The sequence below is a fragment of the Meles meles genome, chromosome 1, assembly GCF_922984935.1.
Source record: "Meles meles chromosome 1, mMelMel3.1 paternal haplotype, whole genome shotgun sequence".
Taxonomy (NCBI): domain Eukaryota; kingdom Metazoa; phylum Chordata; class Mammalia; order Carnivora; family Mustelidae; genus Meles; species Meles meles.
In genome coordinates, this window is record NC_060066.1 from 187,743,771 (window position 1) to 187,770,322 (window position 26,552).

At 43.7% G+C, this 26,552-nt stretch overlaps 1 protein-coding gene across 1 annotated transcript; it reads left to right on the forward strand.

Moving 5' to 3' along the window:
* The first annotated feature begins 3,349 nt into the window (after positions 1-3,349).
* On the forward strand, positions 3,350-25,133 carry SF3A3 (splicing factor 3a subunit 3). The gene is made up of 17 exons (XM_046027504.1): positions 3,350-3,549; positions 3,835-3,882; positions 5,098-5,150; positions 5,256-5,361; positions 7,434-7,506; positions 7,857-7,948; positions 9,411-9,493; positions 10,531-10,669; positions 11,169-11,237; positions 11,663-11,730; positions 11,889-11,996; positions 13,560-13,629; positions 16,240-16,404; positions 16,501-16,611; positions 17,782-17,872; positions 23,717-23,772; positions 24,765-25,133. Exons 1-17 carry the CDS (start codon positions 3,454-3,456, stop codon positions 24,840-24,842), a joined length of 1,506 nt encoding a protein of 501 aa, XP_045883460.1. The 5' UTR covers positions 3,350-3,453; the 3' UTR covers positions 24,843-25,133.
* Positions 25,134-26,552: the final 1,419 nt, after the last annotated feature.

Here is a 26,552-nt window from a genome sequence, read left to right on the forward strand (position 1 = left end):
CACCCTGGTGCGCACACGCGGGGCGCGCGGCTTAGGGAGCTCCTGGTCCCGCCCGCCGCCTCCTGGGGCGGGGACCCGCGCCACGGTGCGGGTGGACCCTCGCGTCCCCTGGGAGAGGGGCCCACCAGTCCGGCCGACCCGCGTGATCATCTGTATCTCACACTAAATCCTCCCAGAAATCCTGCGGGGCGCGCATTTTTCCATTTCACCGAGGTGGAGACTCCACTCGGCAGTTCCGCAAAGTCACCTAAGTAATCACAGGTGGATTCCGGGCCGATTCGAATCCTAAACTTTCTGGGGCTGTGGTTGACATATTCAACAAACCTTTACAAATACCCACCACGCGTGCTTATAATTAATAATTACATGTTTACATTTTTGTCTCTCCCACCGGCTTCTACGAGAACTGGGCTCGCGCCTGCCTTGCTCGCACTACTTTCTCAGCTCCTGGTACTTACTACTTGTTCAATAAATACTTGTTGAGGAAGAGTAGTCGTCCGAGCATAGAAAACAGCTGGTGCAAAGAACAGGCGAGCTGAAAAAACATATGGCGCTTTGGGGAAGCAGCAAATAATTTCATTCGGAGGAAGTGCCAAGAGACTAAAATGGCGGGCAGAGGCCAGGTCACAAAAAATCTAATGCCAAGTGAAACAGACCTCACCCTAAGGGTAAAGCAGCCAGTGGAAATGTTTAAGCAGGGGCATAAGTGATCACTCTGGCTACAGCATGAATAATGGATATCAGGGGTAAGATGAGCAGGCTCTGCTGGAAGCCGGTGCACGGGTGGAGGAGAGAGGTAAAGAGGCATCAGGGGTGGAAAAAACAGGACTTGCCAACTGGCTCAAGGGACCGGAAAAGGAGAAGGCTTTAAGGGAAAGAAGGTGAATGCTTTTGCTTAAGTGGTCCACCCATCTAAGAGGAAAAGATACACAGTTACGGTGTCATTGATTTCAAGAGAAACATTTTTCAGATTTAACATCTTGGAAACCCAGGTGCATTGTATAGTAGAAGATGTGACATAGTTTAACAATTTTTTCTTTCTTAGTGGAACATAAAATAATGGTGGAGTTAACATTTGATGGCATCTCATATTTGATGAAATATGGTAGATTACAAACCCTACCAAACCGACCCCCACCCACACACACACAGATTGTCTTTAATCTTGAATGGAGATTTCCCACGGGGGGGGGGGGGGGGTGCGCCTTTGGTGAATTTTGCCAGGGGTGCTCTCTCTAAGGTTGAAATCTTGCTTAAATTTTTAGGCATAAATATAACCCTCATAACACCCCCATGAGCCGGCAAGACAAGAGTCATTATCCCTGTGTTATTTTTCAAACTTTAAAAAACAAAAAGCAAGGCATTCTTATTTTAGAAAAATTGGAGACTTACAAAAAGTAAAGAGAATAGGTAAATCACTAATAATTCCTTGATATATTACAGCCTCCTGGTTCTTTTTCGTTAAGCATGCTTACATACATACGTATTTTCATTTTGAGTTTTAAGTTTATGTTTTAAAATGCGAAAGTGGGGTGGATGGCTTAGTTAAGCAGCTACCTTCAGCTCAGGTTATGATCCCAGGGTTCTGGGGTCCGGCTCTCTGCTCAGTGCAGAGCCTGCTTCTCCCTCTCCCTCTGCCATTCCCTCTGCTTGTACTCTCTGGCTGTGTGTGTGTGTGTGTGTGTGTGTGTGTGTGTGTGTGTGTGTGTTAAATAAATAAATAAACATTTTTTTTAAATGTAAAAGTAATATATGTATATGTTAAGAAAAAACCTTTCATGCTGGGTACACACAAAGAAAAGTTTCCCGCCTGTACCAAATCTTCTGGGGTATCTCCTCATAAACAAGCATTGTTTACTGTTACTTGGATATCCTCACAGAAATAACCTCTTCATGCATCTATTTTTATACACAGTATTATGTGTCTAGATCTTTTTTCACTTTGTGTGGCCATCTTTCCATTGAGTTCATATAGATTTTTTTAACAACTTTATGAGGGATAAGTTCCATAAAGTCCATAACATAAAATTCACCCGCTTTGAGTGTACAATTCAATTACTTTGAACAAATTTAATAGAGTTGTGGAACTTTCTCCACAATCCAATTTTAAAACATTTCTATCACCACCAAATTTGCTGTCATTTCCAATCTTGTTTCCAGCCACAGACAACCACTCATCTACTTTCTGTCTCCATAAATTTGCCTTTCTGGACATTTCATCTCAATATATCCTATGTCATTGTTTGTGTATGGCTTCTTTTTCTTAGTATGATGTTTTCATGGTTCATCTATATTGTAACATTCCTTTATTGCTGAATACTATCCCACTGTATGGATATACCACATTTTGTTTAAACATTCATCAGTTAATGGATGTTGGAGCTGTGACCAGTTTTGTTAATTATAAATAACACTGCTATGACCGTCTGAATACATGGACATATGTTTTAATTTCTATACCTAGAAACTTGCTTCATTCTTTTTTTATGGCTGTATAGCATTTCGCTGCATGAATGTACCATTTTTTATTTAACCAGACCCCTTGCTTACAATTAGATTTTTCTCCACATGTGAACTTATTATTGTTTTTTAAAACATTTTATTTATTTTAGAGAAAAAGAACGCCCCCACTGGCGGGCATGGGCGGGGGAGGGGGGAGCCGTGGGCAGAGGGAGAAGCAGACTCTTTGCTGAGCAGAGAACCTGATGTGGGGCTCGATCCCAAGACTCTGGGATCATGACCTGAGCGGAAGGCAAGTGCTTAACGGACTGAGCTACCCAAAAAAAAAAAAAAAAAAAAAAAGATATTTAAAAAAAAAAAGATTTTATTTACTTATTTGACAGAGAGAGAGATCACAAGCAGACAGAGAGAGAGATCACAAGCAGACAGAGCAGCAGGCAGAGAGGGGGAAGCAGGCTCCCTGCTGAGCGGAGAGCCCAGTGTAGGGCTCCATCCCAGGACTCTGAGATCATGACCTGAGCTGAAGGCAGAGGCAAGAAGGACACCGAGGTCTAGAGAAGGAAAAACGTTAACAGAAGTCACGCTGAAAGCTAACGACTCAACGTCCGGTCCCCCAACTCCCATACAGGTTCTTCAACTACTCCTCAGTCCGGGAGGTCCCTTATCTGCCCCGCCCGCCTCATAAAAACTCCAGGAAGTCGGCCCCTTAACCTCAGATTCCTGAATTTCTGTACGCCCCCTAGAGGCACCTGGAAATTACTCTGCATCGCTCCACGACACCTCCGGCCAGCAGGGGGCACTGCTGCCACCTCCAGCGCACCGGCTATGCTTACCTTGTGATGCTCCCTTTTCTTCGAGTCCCCAAGGCACTTCCGGCGTCCGCGGAACTTTGGTGCGCCCGGACGCTCAGCGTGGGGCGCGGGCGCGCAAAGCGGCGGGAGTCGTTTCCGGCCGTGTCGGTGGTCTGAATCGAGGTGCAGAGGCGGCGGAGAAATGGAGACAATTCTGGAGCAGCAGCGGCGGTATCATGAGGAAAAGGAACGGCTCATGGATGTCATGGCCAAAGAGATGCTCACTAAGAAGTCTACGGTGAGTGGGGCTTGGGCAAAGGCTACGTCGAGGCTGGGCCCCATCCCGGTGTTTAACCTCGGAGAGCTTTCTTTGGCCCCGAGATCCTCCCGCGCCCCATCCCCGGCTCCCTCCGGGGCTTCCTTTCCGAGCTCTGGCCGTGGTAACCGCCCCACGAAGCCCAGCGCCCCCCAGGCCTCGGCGGCAGCCGCTGAAACCTCTGTGGCTAAGCTCCGCCCTCGGGCGGCCTTTCCACCCTCAGAACTCCGACTAACGGCGCCTGTGTCACCGTTTGCTTTTCTCCAGCTCCGGGACCAGATCAATTCTGACCACCGCACACGGGCCATGCAAGATGTGAGTGCTCCGTTGTCCGCTTCTCTTTGGGTCGGGATGAGCTGCGAAAGAGAGGGAAGGCGGGGTTCAGGGTCTCAGTATGAGACCAGTCCAGCCAAAGGCAGCCAGATTGACCAGTCGAGGGGTGTCTGCTTGGAGAAGTCCTCGCGGCTTCCAAACCCGAGGGTGCTGAGCTGTCCTTCCTCACCTTTGAGAATGGGACCTCTTATTCATACCATCCTGTGCTCCATGATGTACAAAGAATCGTTGAGAGGAGTCAGTGGCCCAGGCACAAAAGATACCATCCCTACACCCCGCCCCCCGCCCCAATGTTGGGTATTAGTGTTTTCCTCCCAGAATACCATTTTGAAATTTTTACCTAGCAAACCAGGTTTGCTTAGTAATAGTTCAATTTTGTACTTTTAGGAAATGAATCAAAATGTTGATACTAACTGCTGAGTGATAGGTAAATGAAGGTTCATTATACAAAATGCTCTCTATTCTTTTTTTTTTTTTTAAGATTTTATTTATTTATTTGACATGCAGAGATCACAAGTAGGCAGAGAGGCAGGCAGAGAGGAAGGGAAGCAGGCTCCCCGCTGAGCAGAGCCCAGTGCAGCTGGATCCCAGGATCCTGGGGTCATGACCTGAGCTGAAGGCAGAGGCTTTAACCCACTGAGCCACCCAGCCGCCCCAATGCTCTCTATTCTTGCATGTATTTGAAGTCTGTTTAGAAAGGACTGAAAGACCTAATCAGAGTTTCCGATTCGCTGAAGATAATTAGTATTGTTAGCCCCTAGTTCCTTATTTAAATTCCCAAATCCAAAATACTGGAAAAACAAAGATTTTCTTTGTGGTTTTGGGGGGATGGGGGATTGTAATTACTTGGTAGCAAAATCTGACTTGATCTCATTTGGCAACAAAACCCTGACCTTAACAGATAAGCTTTCAATGGTCTTTAGCCCATTTATTAAATAATGCGTAATTTTCACTGCAGAATCATTAATAGGTGTTCCAGATTCCAGTAGGGATGTTACATGATATATAATATTTTTCCGACTTAGAAGTTCCAAATTCTGAAGCAAATCTGGTCCCAAAAGTTTTAAAAAAGAGACTAGGAGCTTTTAACATCTCTCAGGGTTTCCCTGGGGCCTTGACTAGTGAGCTCTGTTGGTTGTTTAGCCCTGTAGTTGTACAGATTGCTTTGTTCTGATGGGTTTTGTGCTTATCTTTCAGAGGTACATGGAAGTCAGTGGGAACCTGCGGGATTTGTATGATGATAAGGATGGGTAAGTGACAGCCACTTCTAGTTCTGCAGTTAGCGCCTCTGAGGAGCCATGCTTCAAGGACTGATTTTGTGCACTGTGTTCTTTGAATTTTTTCTGATATTGCAGATTACGAAAGGAGGAACTCAATGCCATTTCAGGACCCAATGAATTTGCCGAGTTTTATAATAGACTCAAGCAAATAAAGGAATTCCATCGGAAACACCCAAATGAGGTATGATACTCAGAAAGTATTTTTTCCAAACCTGCCTGAAGAGCATACTAAAGGAAAAGCATACGGAGGACGGAGGTGCACCATGCAGATGTCTCTTCAAAAGAACCGTTTAGGAGACATCATACAACTCCAGTGCTTTCAATTTCCCCCTCATCTTTAGGCCAAGGCCACTCTCTTCCTGTGTAGCCCAGCCAGGGACAGAGCACAAGTGAAGATACTGTGGCCTGGATATTTCCATTCAGTGCAAGACTCTTGTAATGAGCATTCTTTGCTCCACAGCTCCCCACTGGGAAGGTAAAGACTTGGTCTGAATCACAGTGTAGGCTGTCCCTGCCTAGTCATCCTCCATCCTGGTTTTTATCTTTCCCAGGCATTACCCCCAATAAACTCCTTGCGCTCCTAACTCTGTCTTGAAATCTGCTACCTAGGGGATCCAACTAACACAAAGAGGCTTTACTTGCTTAACAGTGATCATTGTACTGTCAGGGTTTAGCCCAGAGGCCAACTTTTTCATGAAGTATATTTCCTTATCCATTCCTTCCTTGGAATTAATCTTTATGATCTGGTTATATTTTATGACAGTGAATGTGTACCCCACTGTATTGAAATAGTATAAGGAACAGGGATTATATCCCAGTTATCTAGAAGCGATTGAACATCTTGAACAGCTGACGAGAGTTCTAGGGGGAGGAGTTTTTGGTTTTGTTTTGTTTTGTTTATTTGACAGAGACAGAGAGAGAAGGAACACAAGCAGGGGGGTGGGGGAGGAAGAAGTAGGCTTCCCACCGAGCAGGGAGCCCGATGCCAGGCTCTGTCCTAGGACCCCAGGATCATGACCTGAGCTGAAGGCAGATGCTTAACGAATGGGCCAACCAGATGCCCCAGGAGAAGGAGTTCTGGGGGGGGGGGGAAGGGAACAAGGCCATGGCTGTAGCAGATGTGGAAAGGGGTCGGTTATGGATTATTCTTTCCAGTGTAACTGGAAAGTTGTTTGTTCCCTTGGGGGAGATAAAGAGGTAACTTGCAATGGGAATGAATTTTTATATATGTAGCTTTTCAAGTGATGTTATACATTATATAGGTAGAAGTGTGCTGTGGGTAGAAGTTAGGTGACTGGGGTCAGGCATGAGATTTTAAAAAAAAGCTTGTGATTTAGATCTGAGAATTAGCTTATAGACTTAATGGTTGAGGTCGACTTGATGGATGAGGGCACTTTGTCACACCAGCAGAAGTCTTCCCACCCCTTTGAAGCATCAAGCGTGAAGTCTTTTGCTAACTAAGAGAGAAGACATGAGTACCATTCTGGTGTGTTAACCTTATTCTAGCCTTGGTAGAAAGGTGATGAGAAATAAATGGTTTTCTTTTATTTATTTATTTATTTGACAGAGACAGTGAAAGAGGGAACACAGCCAGGGGGAGCAGGAGAGGGAGAAGCAGGCTTCCCACAGAGCAGGGAGCCTGATGTGGGGCTCGATCCCAGGACCCTGGGATCCAGACACTTGAAGATTGAGCCACCCAGGCGCCCCGAAATAGATGGTTTTTAAAAAGGATTGGAAGGATGCTCGAGATAGACTAAGGAAAAAAAGTCCAATTATGTGAAAAAATAAATATCTTGCACTTGCCTGTAGGTGCTTGTACATATGCATGTATTTAAATATACAGAATAGTGGTTTGCAAATTTTGTAGGCTATGTTTAAGTCCTCTGGGGATTTTTATATTTTAATTTTTTTTAAGATTTGTTTTTTTTTTTTAAACACTCCCAGGTGATCCTAATGTTGAGCAAAATTTGGAAACAGATGGTGTAAAAAGGTCTCTTAACAGTGCTAAAGGGGGACTTTGGTTTTTCATTTTGTGTTTTTGAATTTTTGTGAGCATGTGTTACTTCAGGAGTTTTTAGTCAAATGGTACCAAAAAAGGAAAAGATAAAAGCAAGGGAACTGCCGAATAATACTAGGCTCCTAATGAAAATCAAGTCTCAAACATCATAAGTCTAACTTACTATACAGTCCATTTCTGCAACATTGCAACTTTTTTGTTAAAAATCCACCTGAATTTTTCTTTCTTCCCCTCAGATCTGTGTACCAATGTCAGTGGAATTTGAGGAGCTTCTGAAGGCTCGAGAGAATCCAAGTGAAGAGGCACAAAGTAAGTAGGTTTCAACATTTCTCTCGAGCACTAACAAAAGTGCAGGTTCATGACAGAGCTCGGATTTCCCCTCCGAGCCCTGGAAAACAGAGCCCCAGAGAAATTTATTGCCAGATTCTCAGCTGGATTGATGTCCTAAATTGGACTTGAACAAAATACTCACTTTGTACTACCCTTGCTCAAGTTTACTGGCGTGGAAAACTGAGATCTGTTAACTTCATGCGCATAGGGAGGACATTTGGGAGAAGGGCTATGTCGTGTCACAGAGAACTAGCTGTCCATTTGAAGAGCCACGTCCAAGAAAGTGGTCTTTAATGTCTGAATCACTAATATATCTTTGATTCTTTCAGACTTGGTCGAGTTCACAGATGAAGAGGGTTATGGTCGTTATCTTGATCTTCATGACTGTTACCTCAAATACATTAACCTAAAGGCCTCAGAGGTAGGGCCAGTGGTGGTGGTGGTCGGGTGTGGGGGACGGAGGACACATGGGATGACAGTGCTTCTGTCATTCTAGGGGTGGGTCGGGATGGCAGGCTGGGCTCCTGGACAGAGAGCAATTACACTATCTTGTGTTTTGTAACCGTTAGAAAAGATGTAGTGGGCTTTCTTGGAATGAAACAGTATGTAAAATGAAAGGTTTTTATAGTGAATACAACAGTCTTACTTTATTTTTAGTTTTTAAATTTTTAAAAAATATGTATTTAGAGAGAGAGTGCATGTGTGTGTGCATGCTTGCACAGGGTAGGGACAGAGGGAGAGAATCTTTTTTTTTTAATATTTTATTTATTTGACAGAGAGAAATCACAACTAGGCAGAGAGGAGGCAGGCAGAGAGAGAGGAGGAAGCAGGCTCCCTGTGGAGCAGAGAGCCCGAAGTGGGGCTCGATCCCAGGACCCTGGGATCATGACCTGAGCCAAAGGCAGAGGCTTTAACCCACTGAGCCACCCAGGTGCCCCCAGAGGGAGAGAATCTTAAGCAAATTCCCCGCTGAGCACTGATACCAGGCTCCATCTCACAGTCTTGAGATCATGACCTGAGCTAAAACCAAGAGTTGGACACTCAACCAACTGAGCCACCTAGGTGCCCCTTTTATTTTTATTTTTTTGAGTGAACTCTGCAGCCAACATGGGCCTTAAACTCAAGACCCTGAGATCAAGAGTCACATGCTCTATAGACTGAGCCAGCCAGGCACCCCAACCATACTATTTTATTAACAAATTTTATTGCTTATTGATACAAACATATTTTGCTTTTATAAACATAAAATATTTTTTAAAAAAACTCACAGTGAGCCCCTGCAATAGGCACATGTAATAGGTACGTGAAAAATATGAAAACATAATCTCTGCCTGCAAAAGTGTCTTTTATCACAAGATTTGAGATCCAATGTGACAATCTCAGAAAGGTCACAAGAAGGTGTATGATTAAGTTCCTCATGGAGTTGTGAGGAAATGTCCCAAAAGTTCAGTGACTGTACTTTAAGCTCCAAGAGGGCAGGTCCTGTATCTGTCTTGTTCTCATCTGTATCCACGTACTTGGTCCAAAGATGCTCAGTAAGTGACGCCATGAGTGAACAAATGGCACTTCAGAACCTTAGTTTCAGATGTAGTGGGTGTCAGAGCCTTCGGTTTGCATTCAGTTAGTGTTGGACAAATGTTTCTTTCACTTACTGTTGATTGATTTGATCTTTATTTTTCAGTTAATTGCATGTCTGATAAGTCGGCTCAGTGCAGTGGCATTAACACCCCAGGTAGTGTAGGAATTAAGTCATGGGCAAGAAAAGACTAAGATGAGCTGGTCCTTGTTATTAGACAACACTCAGTTTTGATCTCATTTATTAGAGACTATAGTGCAACTTGGTGCAAACCCCTAACTGGATCTCTTGTCATTTTTCTTTTCAGAAGCTGGATTATATCACCTATCTCTCCATCTTTGACCAGTTATTTGACATTCCTAAAGAAAGGAAGAATGCTGAATATAAGAGGTAGGCATTGCTAGCCTCTAGGCCTCTCCTGGATTTGATTAGGTTATTTAATGTAAAGATTTGATGGCAGAGTTCTGAATTTTATTGCCTGAAATAAGAACACAAATGACTTCCAGGTCTATTGGAGGAGAGAGATTTTGAAAGCCAGTTTTTTGGGGGTTTTTTGTTTGTTTGCTTGTTTGTTTGTTTTTTTAAAGATTTTATTTATTTATTTGACAGACAGAGATCACAGGTAGGCAGAGAGGCAGGCAGAGAGATAGGAAGGGAAGCAGGTTCCCCGCTGAGCATAGAGCCAAATGCGGGGCTTGATCCCAGGACCTTGGGTTCAGGACCTGAGCCAAAGACAGAGGCTTTGACCCACTGAGCCACCCAGGCACCCCCACTGAATGCCAGTTTTAAACATGTGTCTTACTCTGGCTCTGGAAGAATGTGCATCTGTTGGCACATCTGTGATTTTACATGAGGCTGTTCTTAAATTTGTTTCATTGTATTTTTTTTTTTTTTTAAGATTTTGTCAATCCACAATCACTTTTTTTTTTTTTTTTAAGATTTTTTAAATTTATTTATTTGACAGACAGAGATCACAAGTAGACAGAGAGGCAGGCAGAGAGAGAGGGAAGCAGGCCCCCTACATTGTAGAAAGAAGTCTCATTCAGGGATCTGTGTCTTGAGTTTAACAAGAAAAAGATTAGCATTTCTCATTGTGACCGAAGTGAGGTTCATGACTGGATGTGCAGATGGAAAGTTCTGTTTCTGTTTTTATGCCCCTGGTTTGTGATCTGTACTACTGACTTTCTCTCTTCCTCATTTTCTCTTTACCTAACATCTTCTATGTGAGTTAATTAAGATTTTATTATTCGAAATTATGATGATGAAATGAGATCAGAAAGATGACGTGTTAGGAAAAATTCAGTTGTAAGCTCATTCTAAAAATTAGTATCATTACTTTTAAAAACTGGTATCACTGGAATTTTATTTTACAGGGCATAACAGTGTATAAAAAAATACTCTGTTTTCTCTGTATTGTTCCTGTATAGATACTTGGAGATGCTACTTGAGTACCTTCAAGATTACACAGATCGAGTGAAGCCCCTCCAAGATCAGAATGAACTTTTTGGGAAGATTCAGAATGAATTTGAGAAGAAGTGGGAGAATGGTACCTTTCCTGGATGGCCGGTAAGCTTTAGTGGGGTAGGGGAGAGGACATGCAGAGGAACTGGATTAATAGTTTTACTTGAATACTGAGCCTTCGCCTTAGGGCATTAGCTGCTGATCCCTTCGGATAAGTGTGACTGTGAGGTGTCCCCTGCCACGTATGTCAGGCGTTCCTGCCGTGCGTGCTTTGGAATGAGATTTGTCAGGGCCTCCTTGCCATTGGCCGAGCCGAGCATTTTCGCCAGCTATGTCATTACTGCTGTGTGGTTCTTACTGACCCCAGACGGCAAAGATTATGTGCTGGAATCTCCATCATGTGTTTTCAGTCCTGGTGATAAACTTGGGTTTTCCTGAACTCTCAGGGAGAGAATGAACGATCTTGTCTTTGGCTCTGCTCTTATGGGAATTTGATTCATAGTCACACATGCATATAAGAAAGAGGCCATCTGCCACCTGGTAACGTAGATAGATGGCTCTCTTGTCTTCATTTAAACCTGGATCTTACTGTTGTTCTTGCCAGAAAGAGACAAGCAGTGCCCTGACTCATGCTGGAGCCCATCTTGACCTTTCTGCATTCTCCTCCTGGGAGGTATGTTCTCTTTAGTAACTATACTGGCCCCACATGTTCACTCCTCAGAGAAACCACTCAATCTGTTTCTAATGCCATGGATGTATTATGGTAACACACCAGTTCCTGGAACCAGGCATCTACAAAAAACATGTAAAGATAAAGCTAAAGAGAAAAGTTGACCCATCTACTTTGAAAAGTATAAACTGTATGAGACTTACAGTGGAGGAAATCACTACCAGTATGATTGCATATGAACTAGACCATAGAGTCAGTCCTTTGGAGAGTTTGAGCTGAGTGCTACGATTGGCTATGGAATGTATGGTCTTACCACAGCTTCAAGAGCACCCACACACCCACCTGTAAAGACCTAAGCTTAAGCATTTGTTGTTTCTCAAAGTCTATTTATATGAAATTGTAACTTGGCTTTTTTTTTTTTTATGTAGGAGTTGGCCTCCCTGGGTCTGGACAGATTGAAATCTGCACTCTTAGCGTTAGGCTTGAAGTGTGGTGGGTAAGAGACTGCTTCATCTATCAGAACTGTCCCAGTTTACTGTATGTTTGCACAATAACTGACTCTGATGCCATTCTTTCTGTTATCCCGCACCACCGAAGTATGCAGAACCATATGGTAGAGTAACTCTGAAATCTTTACCCCTCCTGTCTCCTTAGGACCCTAGAAGAGCGAGCCCAGAGGCTCTTCAGCACCAAAGGAAAGTCCCTGGAGTCACTTGACACCTCTCTGTTTGCCAAAAATCCCAAGTCAAAAGGCACCAAGCGGTGAGTGGCTGGGGTGTCTTCTCTGTGGACAGTTCTAAGATGTTATTCCCTGGATAATTTTTGCCACAGCAACCGGGTTTATCGCCATTATTGATTCAGAGAGATACAGTTTGCCGTTTTTCTCTGCAAACGGTAGAGAGCGCCATCATTGTTACACACCAAGAACAGTTTGTACTGTGGTGATTGAGAGTGGGTTAATGTTGAAACAGCTCTAGGTATTTTTTTTTTTTTAAGATTTTATTTATTTATTCGACAGAGAACACAAGTAGGCAGAGAGGGAGAAGCAGGCTCCCTGCTAAACAGGAAGCCCGATCACGGCCTTTCGTGGGATCACGACCTGAGCCGAAGGCAGACACTTAACCAACTGAGCCACCCACGCGCTCCTCTAGGTACTTTTTGTTACCTCAGGAGGCTATGGAAGCTAAATAGGTTCCAAAAATACTTTTCTAAGTTTGTTTTTACTAATGATAATTGAATCTTTTTTTAGTTATAATATAGTTGACACACAATGTTCCATTCGTTTGAGGTGTACAAGGTAGTGATTTGACAACTCTGTACGTTATGCCGTACACAAGCATACCTGCCATCTGTCGCTATAGAACACTCTTACAGTGCCATTGTGTGTTCCCTGTGCTGTACCTTTCATCCCTGTAGTTGAATCTCTTCTTGAGCCACATGCTTGTACAGGGTTTGTTTTTTTTAATGGTGTTTCATAATTCTGAAAAGTAGCTTTTAGGGGCACACGGGTGGCTCAGTGGGTTAAGCCTCTGCCTTCAGCTCAGGTTATGATCTCGGGACCTGGGATCGAGCCCAGCATTAGACTCTGCTCAGTGGGGAGCCTGCTTCCCCCTCTTTCTCTCTGCCTGCCTCTCTGCCTACTTGTGATCTCTGCGTCAAATAAATAAATAAAATCTTTTTTTTTTTTTTTTTTTTTAAAGAAAGTAGCTTTTACCTTAATCTTTTGCAGACATGGACTTAGAAAAGGTATGGCATATTCCCACTATCATAGTAACTAAGTACTAAGGGTCAGAATTTGGGCCTAAGTCTGTCCCAGAGCTTGTCTCCTATGCTACATTTTCTTTGTAGATTATAATGATGGAAATTTAAGTGTCTTGATGTGTTTTATGTCTTCTAGAATGAGGTTAGAGAGGAAGCTTCCATGCATTCCAAGAAATAACCTTAATACTTCCATCAGCAAGTCCCGAGCTGAACAGAGCATTTGTTTTCACAGCATGACAGTTGTCACATGCTTGTAGTTTTTTTTTGTTTTTTTTTTTTTTAATATTTTATTTATTTGACAGAGAGAAATCACAACTAGGCAGAGAGGGAGGCAGAGAGAGAGGAGGAAGCAGGCTCCCCGCGGAGCAGGGAGCCCGATGTGGGGCTCGATCCCAGGACCCTGGGATCATGACCTGAGCCGAAGGCAGAGGCTTTAGCCACTGAGCCACCCAGGCGCCCCTGCTTGTAGTTTTTAATGCACACTTGGAATCAGTGTTCCCAGACATGGGATAAGGCTTTGGGTAAAAGAATCCTTGAGTGATACACCTTTTTTCTTGTTTCCAGAGACACTGAGAGGAACAAAGACATTGCTTTCCTAGAAGCCCAGATCTATGAATATGTAGAGATTCTTGGGGTGAGTAATGGACTCTGCTGAGAGCAGTAAATACTATAAGGTACGGGAATCAGAGAAATGTGAACTCATAGGATTTTTTTTTTTAGGAGCGAAAGAGGAAGGGTAGGTTTTAAACTAGTTCAGCAGAAAGTAAGGTTCTCTCAGGTACTTGACCCTTCAGTGAGGTTCCGTTCTGTTCGTAGGTGCCTGTTGGGTGATATTCCCAAGGTTGCCCAGTAGTCATGAAGCCAAGCAGAAAGAACAGACAACCCTCTCAGCGTAGTATCCAGAATGGTGTAGGTTCTTTGCATTCCAGAATATACCTAGAAGTTCCTGAATATACCTAGGAGATGGAAGCAGATACTCAAAAGGCATTAGAATGAAGTCTGCTTAGAGCAGCGTTTCAGGTATAACTTGCTATGAAAAGACATTATTTACATATTCAGAAGGTAACAAGGAATTTGCTAGGGCGAGAATGTTAGTGGTACAAAGCTTGCTATGAGCTGATTATTGAATATTCTTTCAAGAAAGAGCCAAGGGTGGGTTGGGAGTGGAAAAAGGCCTCACCAGACAGGATGCTTATCTCAGAGAGAAAGGAAGAGAAATATAAGGGAAATCGCTCTATCAGGGAAGAGAAAGTAGAAGAAAGGGCAGCACTCATCCGAAAAAGATGGGCACTATCCCTGGGAGTCCTGCAGAAGACCAGCCTTTCAGAGTGTCTGTACAATTTTCAACTGCTCTCAGAGCCTTTCCCTTTGTAGCTGTTCAGATGGTGTTTTAAGTGATAGTTCTGGCTCAGATAGCTTGTTTACATGTCCCTGTCAGTTGCGTGGGTGTTTTCATTCTGCCTTTGTTTGAGGCATATAATAGCTATACATGCATATATTAGCTATACAACTAGTCACTTGTTGGTTCCCAACTGCTTTGACTAAAGAGCTAGCTAGAATGTTGGACACTAGGGCCACTAATATTCTCCACAGTGAACCTGGCTGCTAAAATGGACAGCAATCTGAGTTGCTAGTCCTCTAAAGATGATTGGGAGGCTAATCTGTACCCCTGACCCAAGATGTTCTGACTACTTTTTCTCTCCTTTGAGAGCATTTTGCCTTCCCTGCCAGGAGGTGGCACCACTCTCTAAAGTTTCAGCCAGAATGGTTTTCAGAAGTTGCTCCTGTTATGTACTGATAGGATTTTTACAATTGACTTACCATTTATTAATACCTGTTGGTTTCCAGACATTGTGCCCAATCCTTGGGTACGATAGTGAATATGACATGCCTCTTGACCTTGAAAAGGCCACTTTGTGGTTGGGGGAGATAAGTGACTGCAGCATAATAGATGTGTGCTGTGACACATTGAGACTGAGTTTTCTAAGTAGAAAGAGGGAAAAAGAATATTCTAGAAAGAAGAAACAGAAAGGATGAAGGTAAAATATCATGGAGAGAAAACATATTAGGATATAATGAGAAGAAAACCAGTGTGTGTGGAGTGTACCTTGTAAGGGTGGAATGGTCAGAGAATAATTTGGACAGTTATGTTGGAAAATTGGACTTTGTTCTTTAAATAGTAGAAAGAGGGCACCTGGGTGGCTCAGGCGTTAAGGGTCTGCCTTCGGCTCAGGTCATGATCCTGGGGTCCTGGGATCGAGCCCCGAGTCAGGCTCCCTGCTCAGCAGGAAGCCTGCTTCTCCCTCTCCCACTCATCCCACTTGTGTTCTCTCTTTTGCTGTGTCTATCTCTGTCAAATAAATAAAAATATTTTTATAAATAAAACAGTAGAAAGACAAGAGGCACCTGGGTGGCTCAGTTGTTAAGCGTCTGTCTTTGGCTCAGGTCATGATCACAGGGTCCTGGAATGGAGCCCCAAGTTGGGCTCCCTGCTCGGCAGGAAGACTGCTTCTCCCTCTCCCACTCCCCCTGCTTGTGTTCCCTGTCTCGCTGTGTCTCTGTCAAATAAATAAAATCTTAAAAAAAAAAAAAAAAGGACAAAATGTTTTAAACAAAGTGTACCGTTAGATTGGGGTTTTTTAAAAGTACATAAATTTGGGAGGGGAAATGGAAGTTGAACTGGAATGAGGAGAGCCTCAGGGCAAGTTAGAAGGTTGTCTTCTTGGTGAGAAAGGAGAAGAACAGACTGGGTAAGGAAATATTTTTAGAGACAGAAAAGACTTTGTTCTCGGTTGTTCTGCAATAGTCCGTGGCCTAAGATGAGTATCTTAGGCAAGTGACCTAAAACTTTTGACTTTTTCCTTCAGGATCAGGGAGAGCCTATTGATAAGGAGTTTTGATAAGAAGGCAAGATTTTCCCTTTATTGTACAAGTAAGAAAACCATATCCGGGGCACCTGGGTGGCTCAGTCGGTTAAACGGCTGCCTTCAGCTCAGGTCATGATCCCAGGGTCCTGGGATTGAGTAACTCATTGGGCTCCCTGCTTGGTGGGGAGCCTGCTTCTCCCTCTCCTCCCCCTGCTTGTGCTCGCTCTTTCTTTCTCTCTGTCTGTCAAATAATAAAATCTTTAAAAAAGAAAACCATATCTTTGGAAGGTGAGGGGTCAGCAAGAGTTGTAAAAATTGCCCTTCTTGTTCTGTACTACTTTTCTCTGACTTCCCTTTCATTTCTGGACCTGACTTAGGAACAGCGACATCTCACTCATGAAAATGTACAACGCAAGCAGGCAAGGACCGGGGAAGAGCGAGAAGAAGAGGAGGAAGAGCAGATCAGTGAGAGTGAAAGTGAAGATGAAGAGAATGAGATCATTTACAACCCCAAGAACCTGCCCCTTGGCTGGGATGGCAAAGTACGTGCCTGCATTATCACCTTCCTTCCCATCGCCCGTTTTGGGAAGCGGCTGCAGACATGAGTCTAATACTGTTTCCTCTCTGATTTCTTTTAGCCTATTCCCTACTGGCTGTACAAGCTTCATGGTCTAAACATCAACTATAACTGTGAGATTTGTGGAAATTACACCTACCGAGGTCCCAAGGCTTTCCAGCGGCACTTTGCTGTAAGGAATTCAGAGCCATTTCTCCTGGAAATTAAAGTGTGAAACATGCAGCTTTTAGAGAGGATAGGAACGTCCTGAGAGTAGCACTAGTGTCCAGAGCTTAAGAGAAGCAAGGAGTGGATCTAAAGTCAAGCATGTGGCATTTGACCTTTGGCACCCTGCTAGCCTAGAATAATGCCCAAGATGGTTTCTGGAGGCATTCTGGCACTCTGCTATTTGAAATTCATTTCCATTTGCTTGTGCTTATTACACTTCTCTCATTTTATCTTTCTGCCAGCACCTTAGACCATCCTCTGACTCCTTGCTCAGCTCTCTACCCACTGACTGGAAGGGACTGACTGCCTCCTTTTTGTGTCTTAAATGGGTGTTTGCCTCTTTGAAAAATAGGAGCTAAGAGGATGAGATTTATCAAGCAATTCTTGAGACAAGGCATTATCTGGGTAGTACTCCAGAAAGTGGATTCATCCCTATTGTGTTTCTGCCTTTGATTCTTAGTACTCGGAAGGAAGTTTTACAAATGGAAAGATTTGCTAGACCAAGGGCAGAGAATGTATATGAACTCCTCGCTTCCTTCCTCAGACATCCATATCACTTGGGTCTTTTCTCTTGAGCTCCTGAGTCATCTCTGAATTTTTCTCAGTCCTACCTCCAGTACATTAGAATTGGCAGCCAAGATAAAGCCCATGCCATTTGCCATCCGCGAGCCCAAACTGTCATTGCCTCTCTGTACTCTCTTGCACATCCCTGCTCATGCCTGGTGAGCAGTCTTTGCCCTTACTTACAGAGGTGACCTGCCGTCAGTAGTGCTGACTCATGCTGGTAGGGGGGCTGTGTGGGAGGCTACTGGTTAATTAGAGTGGTGGTGTTTTTCTGTGGTCTTGACACAGGTTTTGTCTGGACTATTATTAGATCTGGATCTTGGTTTGAGAAATCAGCCGGGTGAGGAGAACAATGCAATGCTGCTTTGAAATAACTGCCCCTTATCAGTCGTGGCCAGCTGTTTACAAACGGGGAGCCACAAAAGGAATGCTGCCATTAGGTGGAGTCTTTTGCAAAGGGTCAAGTTTGGGTTTATGAATAGAGTGGAGCTCGTGCCCTGTGTTCAGATATTCCCCTTTCACATCCTTTCACTTCTTATTTTCACGTCCTTTCGCTTCTCTCTTCTCCTAGGAGTGGCGTCATGCCCATGGCATGAGGTGTTTGGGCATCCCAAACACGGCCCACTTTGCTAATGTGACACAGATCGAAGACGCTGTCTCCTGTAAGTATGCTTTATTTCCCGTTCCCTAGACACCAGATCAGTGGCCAGTCCTACAGCTCACTACCCCCAGTACCCTGGTGTGTCCAGGGCTAGGGGCAGCAGGTTGTGGATATGTGTATATTTTTATGTCCTGCAATTTGCCTGATTCCTTGAGATTGATTATTGATAACATTTTAAGCTTACAGTCAGGCCAGCTGCTAAAACAAAAGTGATACTTTGATTAACTTTGTTTCATGTTTGTTTGTTCCATGGATAGTATCCTAAGCATTTTCCCCAAGTCTTACCTTAAATTAAATAGAAGTAGGTGATAGGTCATGCTTACCTGGCTGGTGTTTTCAAAGGGAATGAAGCTTGTGCATCTACACTGATTTTAAGATTGGCTGATGGTTTTATTAATCACATTGCGCAAGAGAAAGATTGCACCTTTACTACTCTTTTATCGGGCATTGGATTAAACAGCATTCCTGGATTCCTTCATATTGGGGATAGATACTCTTAATGCAGTCATTTATCCTATTAGGATTCTCCTCAGAAGTTTTATATTTGTGTCTGTAAATAAAAGATGTGCTTCTTGTTTTCCTTTGAATCACTTGTCAGGTTTAGGGATCAAAACAGTATCGAGGACATAAAATGGATGGGATTACCACTACATTCTCTTCTGTCATTTGAAACTACTTATATTTAAATAGGTTATTTCTTCATACAAAGGGACCAGCCTAGAAAGATTCTCCAGTTAATAACCCATAATCCCTTGATTCATCATGACAGAGTAGAAACCAAGTGCTTCATTTCTCTCGTGTTGTATATTCTTCTTCCTGCCAATACTTCCTGTAATCTTAGGGGGTTTTTTATTCCTTTCTTAAGTCTTTAGGTGAGAACTTTCTTCTGTTTGTTTCTTTATTCTTTTTAATAGAGGCATTTAGAACTAGATGTCATTGTTTTAGAAATCCATTAGAAATATCCATTATTGATACGTTATATTGAGACTTTATTAAAGATGTTATTTCTGATTTTTTTTTTTTAAGATTTTATTTATTTGACAGACACAGATCACAGGTAGGCAGAGAGGCAGGCAGAGAGTGAGTGGGGGAAGCAGGCTCCCTGCTGAGCAGAGAGCCCGATGTGGGGCTCAATCCAGGACTCCGGGATCATGACCTGACCTGAAGGCAGAGGCTTTAACCCACTGAGCCACCCAGGCGCCCTGTTATTTCTGATTCTTAAGAAATTATTTAAAAGAGTATTTTTAATTATATAGTTGATTGAGGTAGTAAGTCACCCACATTTTCAGAAGAGGAAAGTTAGGTAACTTTTTCAAGGTCCCATACCTTGTAAATGAGAAAAACCCAGTGATCAAACCCATGTCCTACAGTAGAGTCTTTTCTCTTTCCACAGTGCTATACTCCTCCTTTCACTCACCCTCACCAGTTAAAGAGTTTATCGTCAGGGCGCCTGGCTGGCTTCATTGAAAGAGCATGTGACTCTCAGGGTTGTGAATTTGTGCCCCGTGTTGGGTGTCGAGATTACTTAAATAAATGAAAAAAATTTTTTAGGGTTTTTTTTTTTTTTTTTTAAGGCTTTATTTATTTATCTGACAGAGACACAGTGAGAGAAGGAATACAACCAGGGGAAGCGTGAGAGGGAGAAGCAGGCCTCCCACCCAGCAGGGAGCCTGATGTGGAGCTGGATCCCAGGACCCTGGGATCATGACTGGAGCTGAAGGCAGATGCTTAACAACTGAGCCACCCAGGCACCCCTTAAATAAATAAAATGCTAGAAACTAAAAATAGTTGGAACACCTGAATCAAGTCCCACATCGAGCTCCTTGCTTACTGGAGAGCCTGCTTCTCCCTCTGCCTGTGAGTACACTCACTCTCTCTCTCTGATAGATAAATATTTTTTTTTTTTAAGATTTTATTTATTTATTTGACAGAGAGAGATCACAAGTAGATAGAGAGGCAGCCAGAGAGAGAGAGAGGGAGAGGGAAGCAGGCTCCCTGCTGAGCAGAGAGCCCGATGCGGGACTCGATCCCAGGACCCCGAGATCATGACCTGAGCAGAAGGCAGCGGCTTAACCCACTGAGCCACCCAGGCGCCCCTGATAGATAAATATTTTTATTTTTTTTTAAGATTTGATTTATTAGGGGGAGGGATAGGGTGTCTGGGTTATGGACATAGGGGAGAGTATGTGCTATGGTGAGTGCTGTGAAATGTCTAAGACTGATGATTCACAGACCTGTACCCCCAAAGCAAATAATACATTATATATTAATTAAAAAAATTTATTTGAGATAGAGAGAACATGAGAGGGGGGTGGATCAGAGGGAGAAGCAGACTCCCCATCGAGCAGGGAGCCTGACGCAGGGCTTGATCCTGGAACTCCAGGATCATGACCTGAGCCCAAGGCAGTCAGTCACTCAACCAACTGAGCCACCCAGGTGCCCAAATAAAATATTTTTTAAAAATAAATAAATAAATAAATAAATAAAAATAAAAATAGTTGATCATTAAATTGATTCCAGGAAGAAATGTCATGGATTCTCTTCTTGGTCTTACCTAGATTTTAGAAAAACTTATTTTTTTCCAGAACATTGTTGGCAGGTTCATGATTCCATCATCTTTCCATTAGCCAAATTATTTTCAGAATCGACTCTTGCCCTCTGTGCAAGCTGGGGACTGGGGCAGGGGCAAAGGGAGAGAGAGAATGCTAAGCAGACTCCATGCCCAGTGCGGAACCCGATGCAGGGCTCAGTTTCCCAACCCTGAGATCATGACCTGAGCTGATCAAGAGTTGGACTCTTAATCAGCTGAACCACCCAGATGCCCCCAAAATCTGTTCCTTTGATTCAGATGTCTCGATTAATCAGTCTCTCTCATACATATTTTTATTACTGCCACTTCTTTGATTTGTTGCAGTATTTCCATCCATCATGACTTTCCTTAATATTTTGTTTCTCTGTGTAACATTTATGGTTTTACCTCGCAATATCATTTTGTCTTCACTTTTTTACTCCATAGATATAGTAAATCATAGATTTACTATAAATTTATCATTGCCTCTCCCCTTCTCATTTCCCCAGGCATTGTTCCTCCGTTTGAGTATCCTGGATTAACTCTCTGGCTTCCTTTCCGGCTTTCATAGCAGATCAGTGATTGTACACATATTGGCTCCCACTAGAAGTTGTCACCACTGGATGGTGACAGGCTTTATCCCAGATGTCTCACCAGTAGTAAGCGATTAATTACTGAATGGAGGTTAATTCTTTTATGATACAGAGCTTCTGTAATTTTTTTTCATTTCCTGTTGGTGGTAGAATTCTTTTTTATTAAACCTGGATTGTCCTTTTCTTCTTTTCTCTTTAAGATTCCGAAGTAGACATCTTAGAAATGTTTGGTTATTAAGGAAGAAAGCATACTAAAACTAACTGCATGCCCTCCACCCTTTTTGCAAGAATATGCTTATTCAGCTGTGCTTTTCTCTGTATGTACACCTTCTCCACTTTCTTGTATCTTCACCTGAGTTCACATGCAGGTAACCCCAGCCCTGCTCTGATGCCCTTCCTCAGTTTTCCAAGACTGTTATCGTCCAGCTTCATCTAGGTCTCAGTGTCCCCATTTATAGGACTAGGGGGAGACACAGCTGGTCCGGTACCATCTGTAGTAGTCCAGGCGGCTGGGTGTCCAGGAGTCGGCAGCACAAGTGGTTACTGCTTCTTCCAGAACCCATCAAGAAGACGTGTTCCCTAATAAGGGGGTGGACAGGGAAGTAACCATTGGCATAGCTTTTATGCTGGATTAACTTGTTAGTCTTTGTTTTAGATTATTCTGTTGAAGTTTTCCTTCTGGAGTTTTTAGCCAGGAGGAGGGATTTGGAACTCCCATTTAAACTATGGTTATTTGTTTTTAATCTAACTTTTATTTTTATCATCATCATCATTATTATTACTGTTTTAGAGAGAGAGCACACACATGCTCATACACAGATGGGTGGGGTGGGGTAGAGGGAGAGGAAGAGTGAGAATCCTAAGTGTGCTCCACATGTGGAGCCCAATGCAGGGCTTGATCTCAAGATCCTGAGATCGAACTGAGCCGAAATCAAAGCCGGACACTTAACCGAGTCACCCAAGCGCCCCTGTTTTTTGTTTTCTTTTTTTAAGTTGTAGAAAAAACAGTTAAGAAAGAGCACTGTGAAATTGCCACCAGAGACCCCCATGATTTAGATGGGTGGTCACCATAGACCAATATTCACTAGGTACATATTTATCTAACTGATAAATTTATAGCATCAAGTTCAGTTACCACCATGTTGTCTACAATAATAGCATAAGAAATGTAAACGTAATGAACTCTGGACATTGCCAGTGAGAGCAATGACTTTGCTAAAATCCTATGTCTCTGGCTTTTTATTGGGTCAGCTAGCTCATCAAAAAGAGGATAGTGAATCCTGGCGCCCAAGGTGATCCCATTCTTTTCTAATTGTTTCCAGATCCCTCTGAAGAATAATAATCCCCTTACTGATCCGTAGTTTCCTACATCCATTTCTTTTCTGTAAAGAAAAATCACGACGACTCAAAAAAAAAAAAAAAGGCAGTCACAATAGCATTTCCAGTCTCCAGTATTACAGTACCACTCTGGACTGGATTCCTGAATGGCCTAGACATAGAATGTGACAAGACACTGCCCTGGTTCCTTGTAGCACATGATAAATTTTCTGTTCACTTGTGATGTGCATATTGCCTGGGCCCGAAAACTTGAGCTCATTTGAAGATTTGAAGCAATGAGCAAGGAAGGAAAGGTTGATGAAGCGAGCATCTGTACACCAGGAACAGAGCCAAGCACTTTCTCATCTATTGTTTCCCTGTTATGTCCCCCATATTGGGATTCAACTTGCTCTCTTATGGTATTTTTTCCACTCTTGTCAAGTATTTTTTTTTTTAATATTTTAAGTTTTTATTTAAATTTTAGTTGTTAACACATAGCGTCAAAGTAGTTTCAGGAGTAGAATTTAGTGATTCATCTCTTACACATAACACTCACTGCTTATCACAATATTATCTTGTCAAGTTTAGAGTCACTCTACTTGGTGGGAAATGTGGAAGCAGCTAGGAATCAATATTCCTAATACTGGTAATATTTAATCTCTCTTCCTCAGTGGGCCTGTCCTAGCTGTTCTGTTTGGATCTCTGTTCTGAGAGTGCACCTGTCCTCACCAGTCTGTCAGAGTTAGATCTCTCTTTCCTGGTTCAGTGCCTGTCCTGCCTTGTGTATGTGTGCTTGCTCTCTTTGAATCTGTGGTCATTTCTGGAAGCATCTGGTTCCTTTCCTCTTCATCGGAATTCTTTTACTGAACTGTCAGCGTTCTCGGGGTTTGCTGAGCTATCTTATCTTTAGGATTTTTTGGTCATGATATTTCATCTTTTATTTTCCTCCTCTGAAGCTTTTGAAATCTACACACCAGGCTTTAAAGAAACATACTTGACCCAGCCTGGTGTTCCCTTTCTCTTCTGTAATGAACTTTAAGACCATAAGGTCACTTTGTCCCATAATTCCAGTAGGTTGTACACACTAACTTCTTTGAGGGCATACCAGTTCTCTGTTCTAAGAGGTCTTTGGTTATATTTGGTCCAACTTTTCTTTTATAGCAAAGCAGAGATTGTGGTAAATGTTGCCATGGAGGGGGTTTTGTCTGTGGGTGGGCCAGAACTGAAATTCCAGTCCGGGGCAGGCAAAAGTGTCAAGCACAGGGTCATCCAGGAGGACCTTAATGGGGACGGGGATGTTGTAACACTTGTCTGCCTGATGGATACTCAGTCCAGTCTTGACTGCTGCTCATTTCTCATCCTGCAGTGTGGGCCAAGCTGAAACTGCAGAAGGCATCAGAACGATGGCAGCCTGACACCGAGGTGGGTGCTAATGTAGCATTGGGAGAGTGTCAAGTGACCGCTCCCTCACCCTGCAGAAGGGAGGAGAAAGGAGGCCCCTGGGTCACAGTAGTGGCAAGTACTCTGTGCCAGTATCTGTAAATTGGCTCTTGTAAGCCTAGTTTATTTGTGATATTAACATGTGTCAGACTTGAAATGTGTGTCTTAAGACAGACTGTATTCTGCTCTTGAAATGTTGAAGTGACAAGAGGAGTACGCAATGTCCTGCCCTGCCATGAGGATTCACAGGCTAAGAAGTTGTGAATCCATATCATAGGTTAGGTCTCCTTTGAGGAGAGCACCCAGTGAGAGATGAGCCTCTCTCGTGGGGTGGGGAAGCATCCTTGTTTCCTTGTTGGTCCTGAGATAGTCATCCCACAGAGCAGATTTCAGAGATGAGGAATGATGTGTATGTGAGGTATGGTAGCTCTTCCTTTTTTTTTAAGGTCAGTGATTTCCAGTATTCCCTTTTCTTTCTTTTTTTTTTTTTTTAAAGCAACGAAGTCCTTTACAAACTGTAATGTAGAATTCCAGTATATAAAATAAAGGAGAATTATACTTGAAATGAGGAAGCTCAGCCTTCTTGGCCTCCCTTTCAACCCTTCAGTGGCCTCGGGTACAAAGGGCAGAAACCTAGGGTCTTGGGAATCATTAGAGAACTGTTGCCTTAGGTCACCCTTTCTCAACCAGCGTTCATCATCTTAGACACAGAGAGTGATGTGAACAGACTATTTTCTCAGGTATCCCAAAGGTAGGTCATAAATGGTAGCACACTCGATGCCTCAGATATGTTAGATCATGGCACGCAGTGGATGCCTGGAGCAGTCGGGTTAGATTCCCGGCAGACCCCTGTTGAGTAAGGTTGTCTTAGATGCATGCCATGAGATCAAGCCAGGGTGAGCTCAGGTACCCAGAGGCTGGTTCAGACATTTCTCCCAGGAGGCATAGCTAATAGTGTGCCCCTTTCCTTCCAGGAGGAGTATGAAGACTCCAGTGGGAATGTTGTGAATAAGAAGACCTATGAGGATCTGAAAAGACAAGGACTGCTGTAGTGTTCAGGGACGAATCTCAGCTTTGGGCCTTGCCCGGGCTTCCCTGGAATCTGCTTTTTCTATTTCTCCCAACCAAATGCTCCTAAAGACTCTGCTACTTAGTCGTAAGGTCTAGCGTGCTTCTTGTAAAGAACAAGGCGTGCTGGCAGATGGCAGGGTTGAGATGTGTTTTATCTTTGTTTTATATTAAAAGATTCCATCAGAAAGTAAACCCAGCCCTTCTTCAGAATGTGTCTTGTACTAAAGCCCAGGATTGTGGACTAATGCAATCCTTTAGTTCTTTTTTTTTTTTAAAGATTTTATTTATTTATTTGACAGACAGAGATCACAAGTAGGCAGAGAGGCAGGCAGAGAGAGAGGAGGAGCAGGCTCCCAGCTGAGCAGGGAGCCGGATGCGGGGCTTGATCCCAGAATCCTGGGATCATGACCTGAGCTGAAGGCAGAGGCTTTAACCCACTGAGCCACCCAGGCGCCCCAATCCTTTAGTTCTTAACACTTCCCTACCTCTTTCTCATCAATTTAAGTGGCAACTAAGGTTTGAGGAGCACTGGTTATGTTACATTTATTCTGTTAGGTAGATCTGATTAACCTTGTTCCCCAGGCCCATTTTCTGTGCTGTCCCCAAAGGTGCATCACCCCAGGATACGCCCTGCCCCTAGTTGAGTCAGTCAGTTCTGCAGGTATTAGACAAAGATGGGGAGGGCGAGCCAGGGCCTCTGCTAAGGACAAGATTGTGGCACCAAGATTTGCCAGGAAGGAGTTGAGCTGTCCTGGAATGGGCCCGCAGCCCTGCGCCTGCCCCACACCTCAGCGGCCTGGCACACAGTGGCTCTAAGACCAGCTGTGAGTTCACCGGCTTGCTAGTTCAGTACAAGTCTTTGGTGATCCTGTCTGTCTGTCTCTTCTGCAAGATCCCTACTTGACTAGGAAGTGGCTAATATGCTTGTGTACTCCAACACCAAGTAACCAAGATTTGGGTGGCTTGAGCAGTTGCCCTGACATCTGAATCTGGTATCCCACATGGAAAGACCTAGGGGAGCCAAGGAGGCAGTGATCTGCCCACAGGCATGATTGTCTGAAGCCCAGAGCCTGTCCAGAACAGGATTTCTCCAGAGGCCTCCTTTGGCTCTCAGCACTCAGACCTTCAGTTTGTCTGTCTGTACTTTTTTTTTTTTTTAAGATTTTATTTATTTATTTGACAGACACAGCGAGAGAAGGAACACAAGCAGGGGGGAATGGGAAAGGGAGACGCAGGCTCTCTGCTGAGCAGCGAGCTTGATGAGGGACTTGATCCCAGGACCCGGGGATTATGACCTGAGCAGAAGCAGACGCTTAACGACTGAGCCACCCAGGCGCCCCTGTCTGTATGTAATCCATCTGCTTAAAAGTCCCAGCTCCAGAACTGGCACTCTTCCTCACGCTCCCATGTTGCCCTGGTTGCCTCCTCAGCAGTAAGGTGTCACCACCCCTGCCTTTGTGGCACGTCACTCTGGGCTGCTGTTTCCCTCCTGGTTTAACCATCTCTTTTGGCACCTCCTCACATGTTTCTTTGTGCTTTGACTCCTGTTGCTTAAAACCCCAGTTGGACAAGCTCCCCAGGGACTGAGCTCCTGAAGCACAGTGAGTGGATAATTAAATCTAATTGAGCAACTGGAAGCACTGAATACCAAAAACTGGCCTCCAGCGCAAGGAGACCCTGCCATGTGGGAA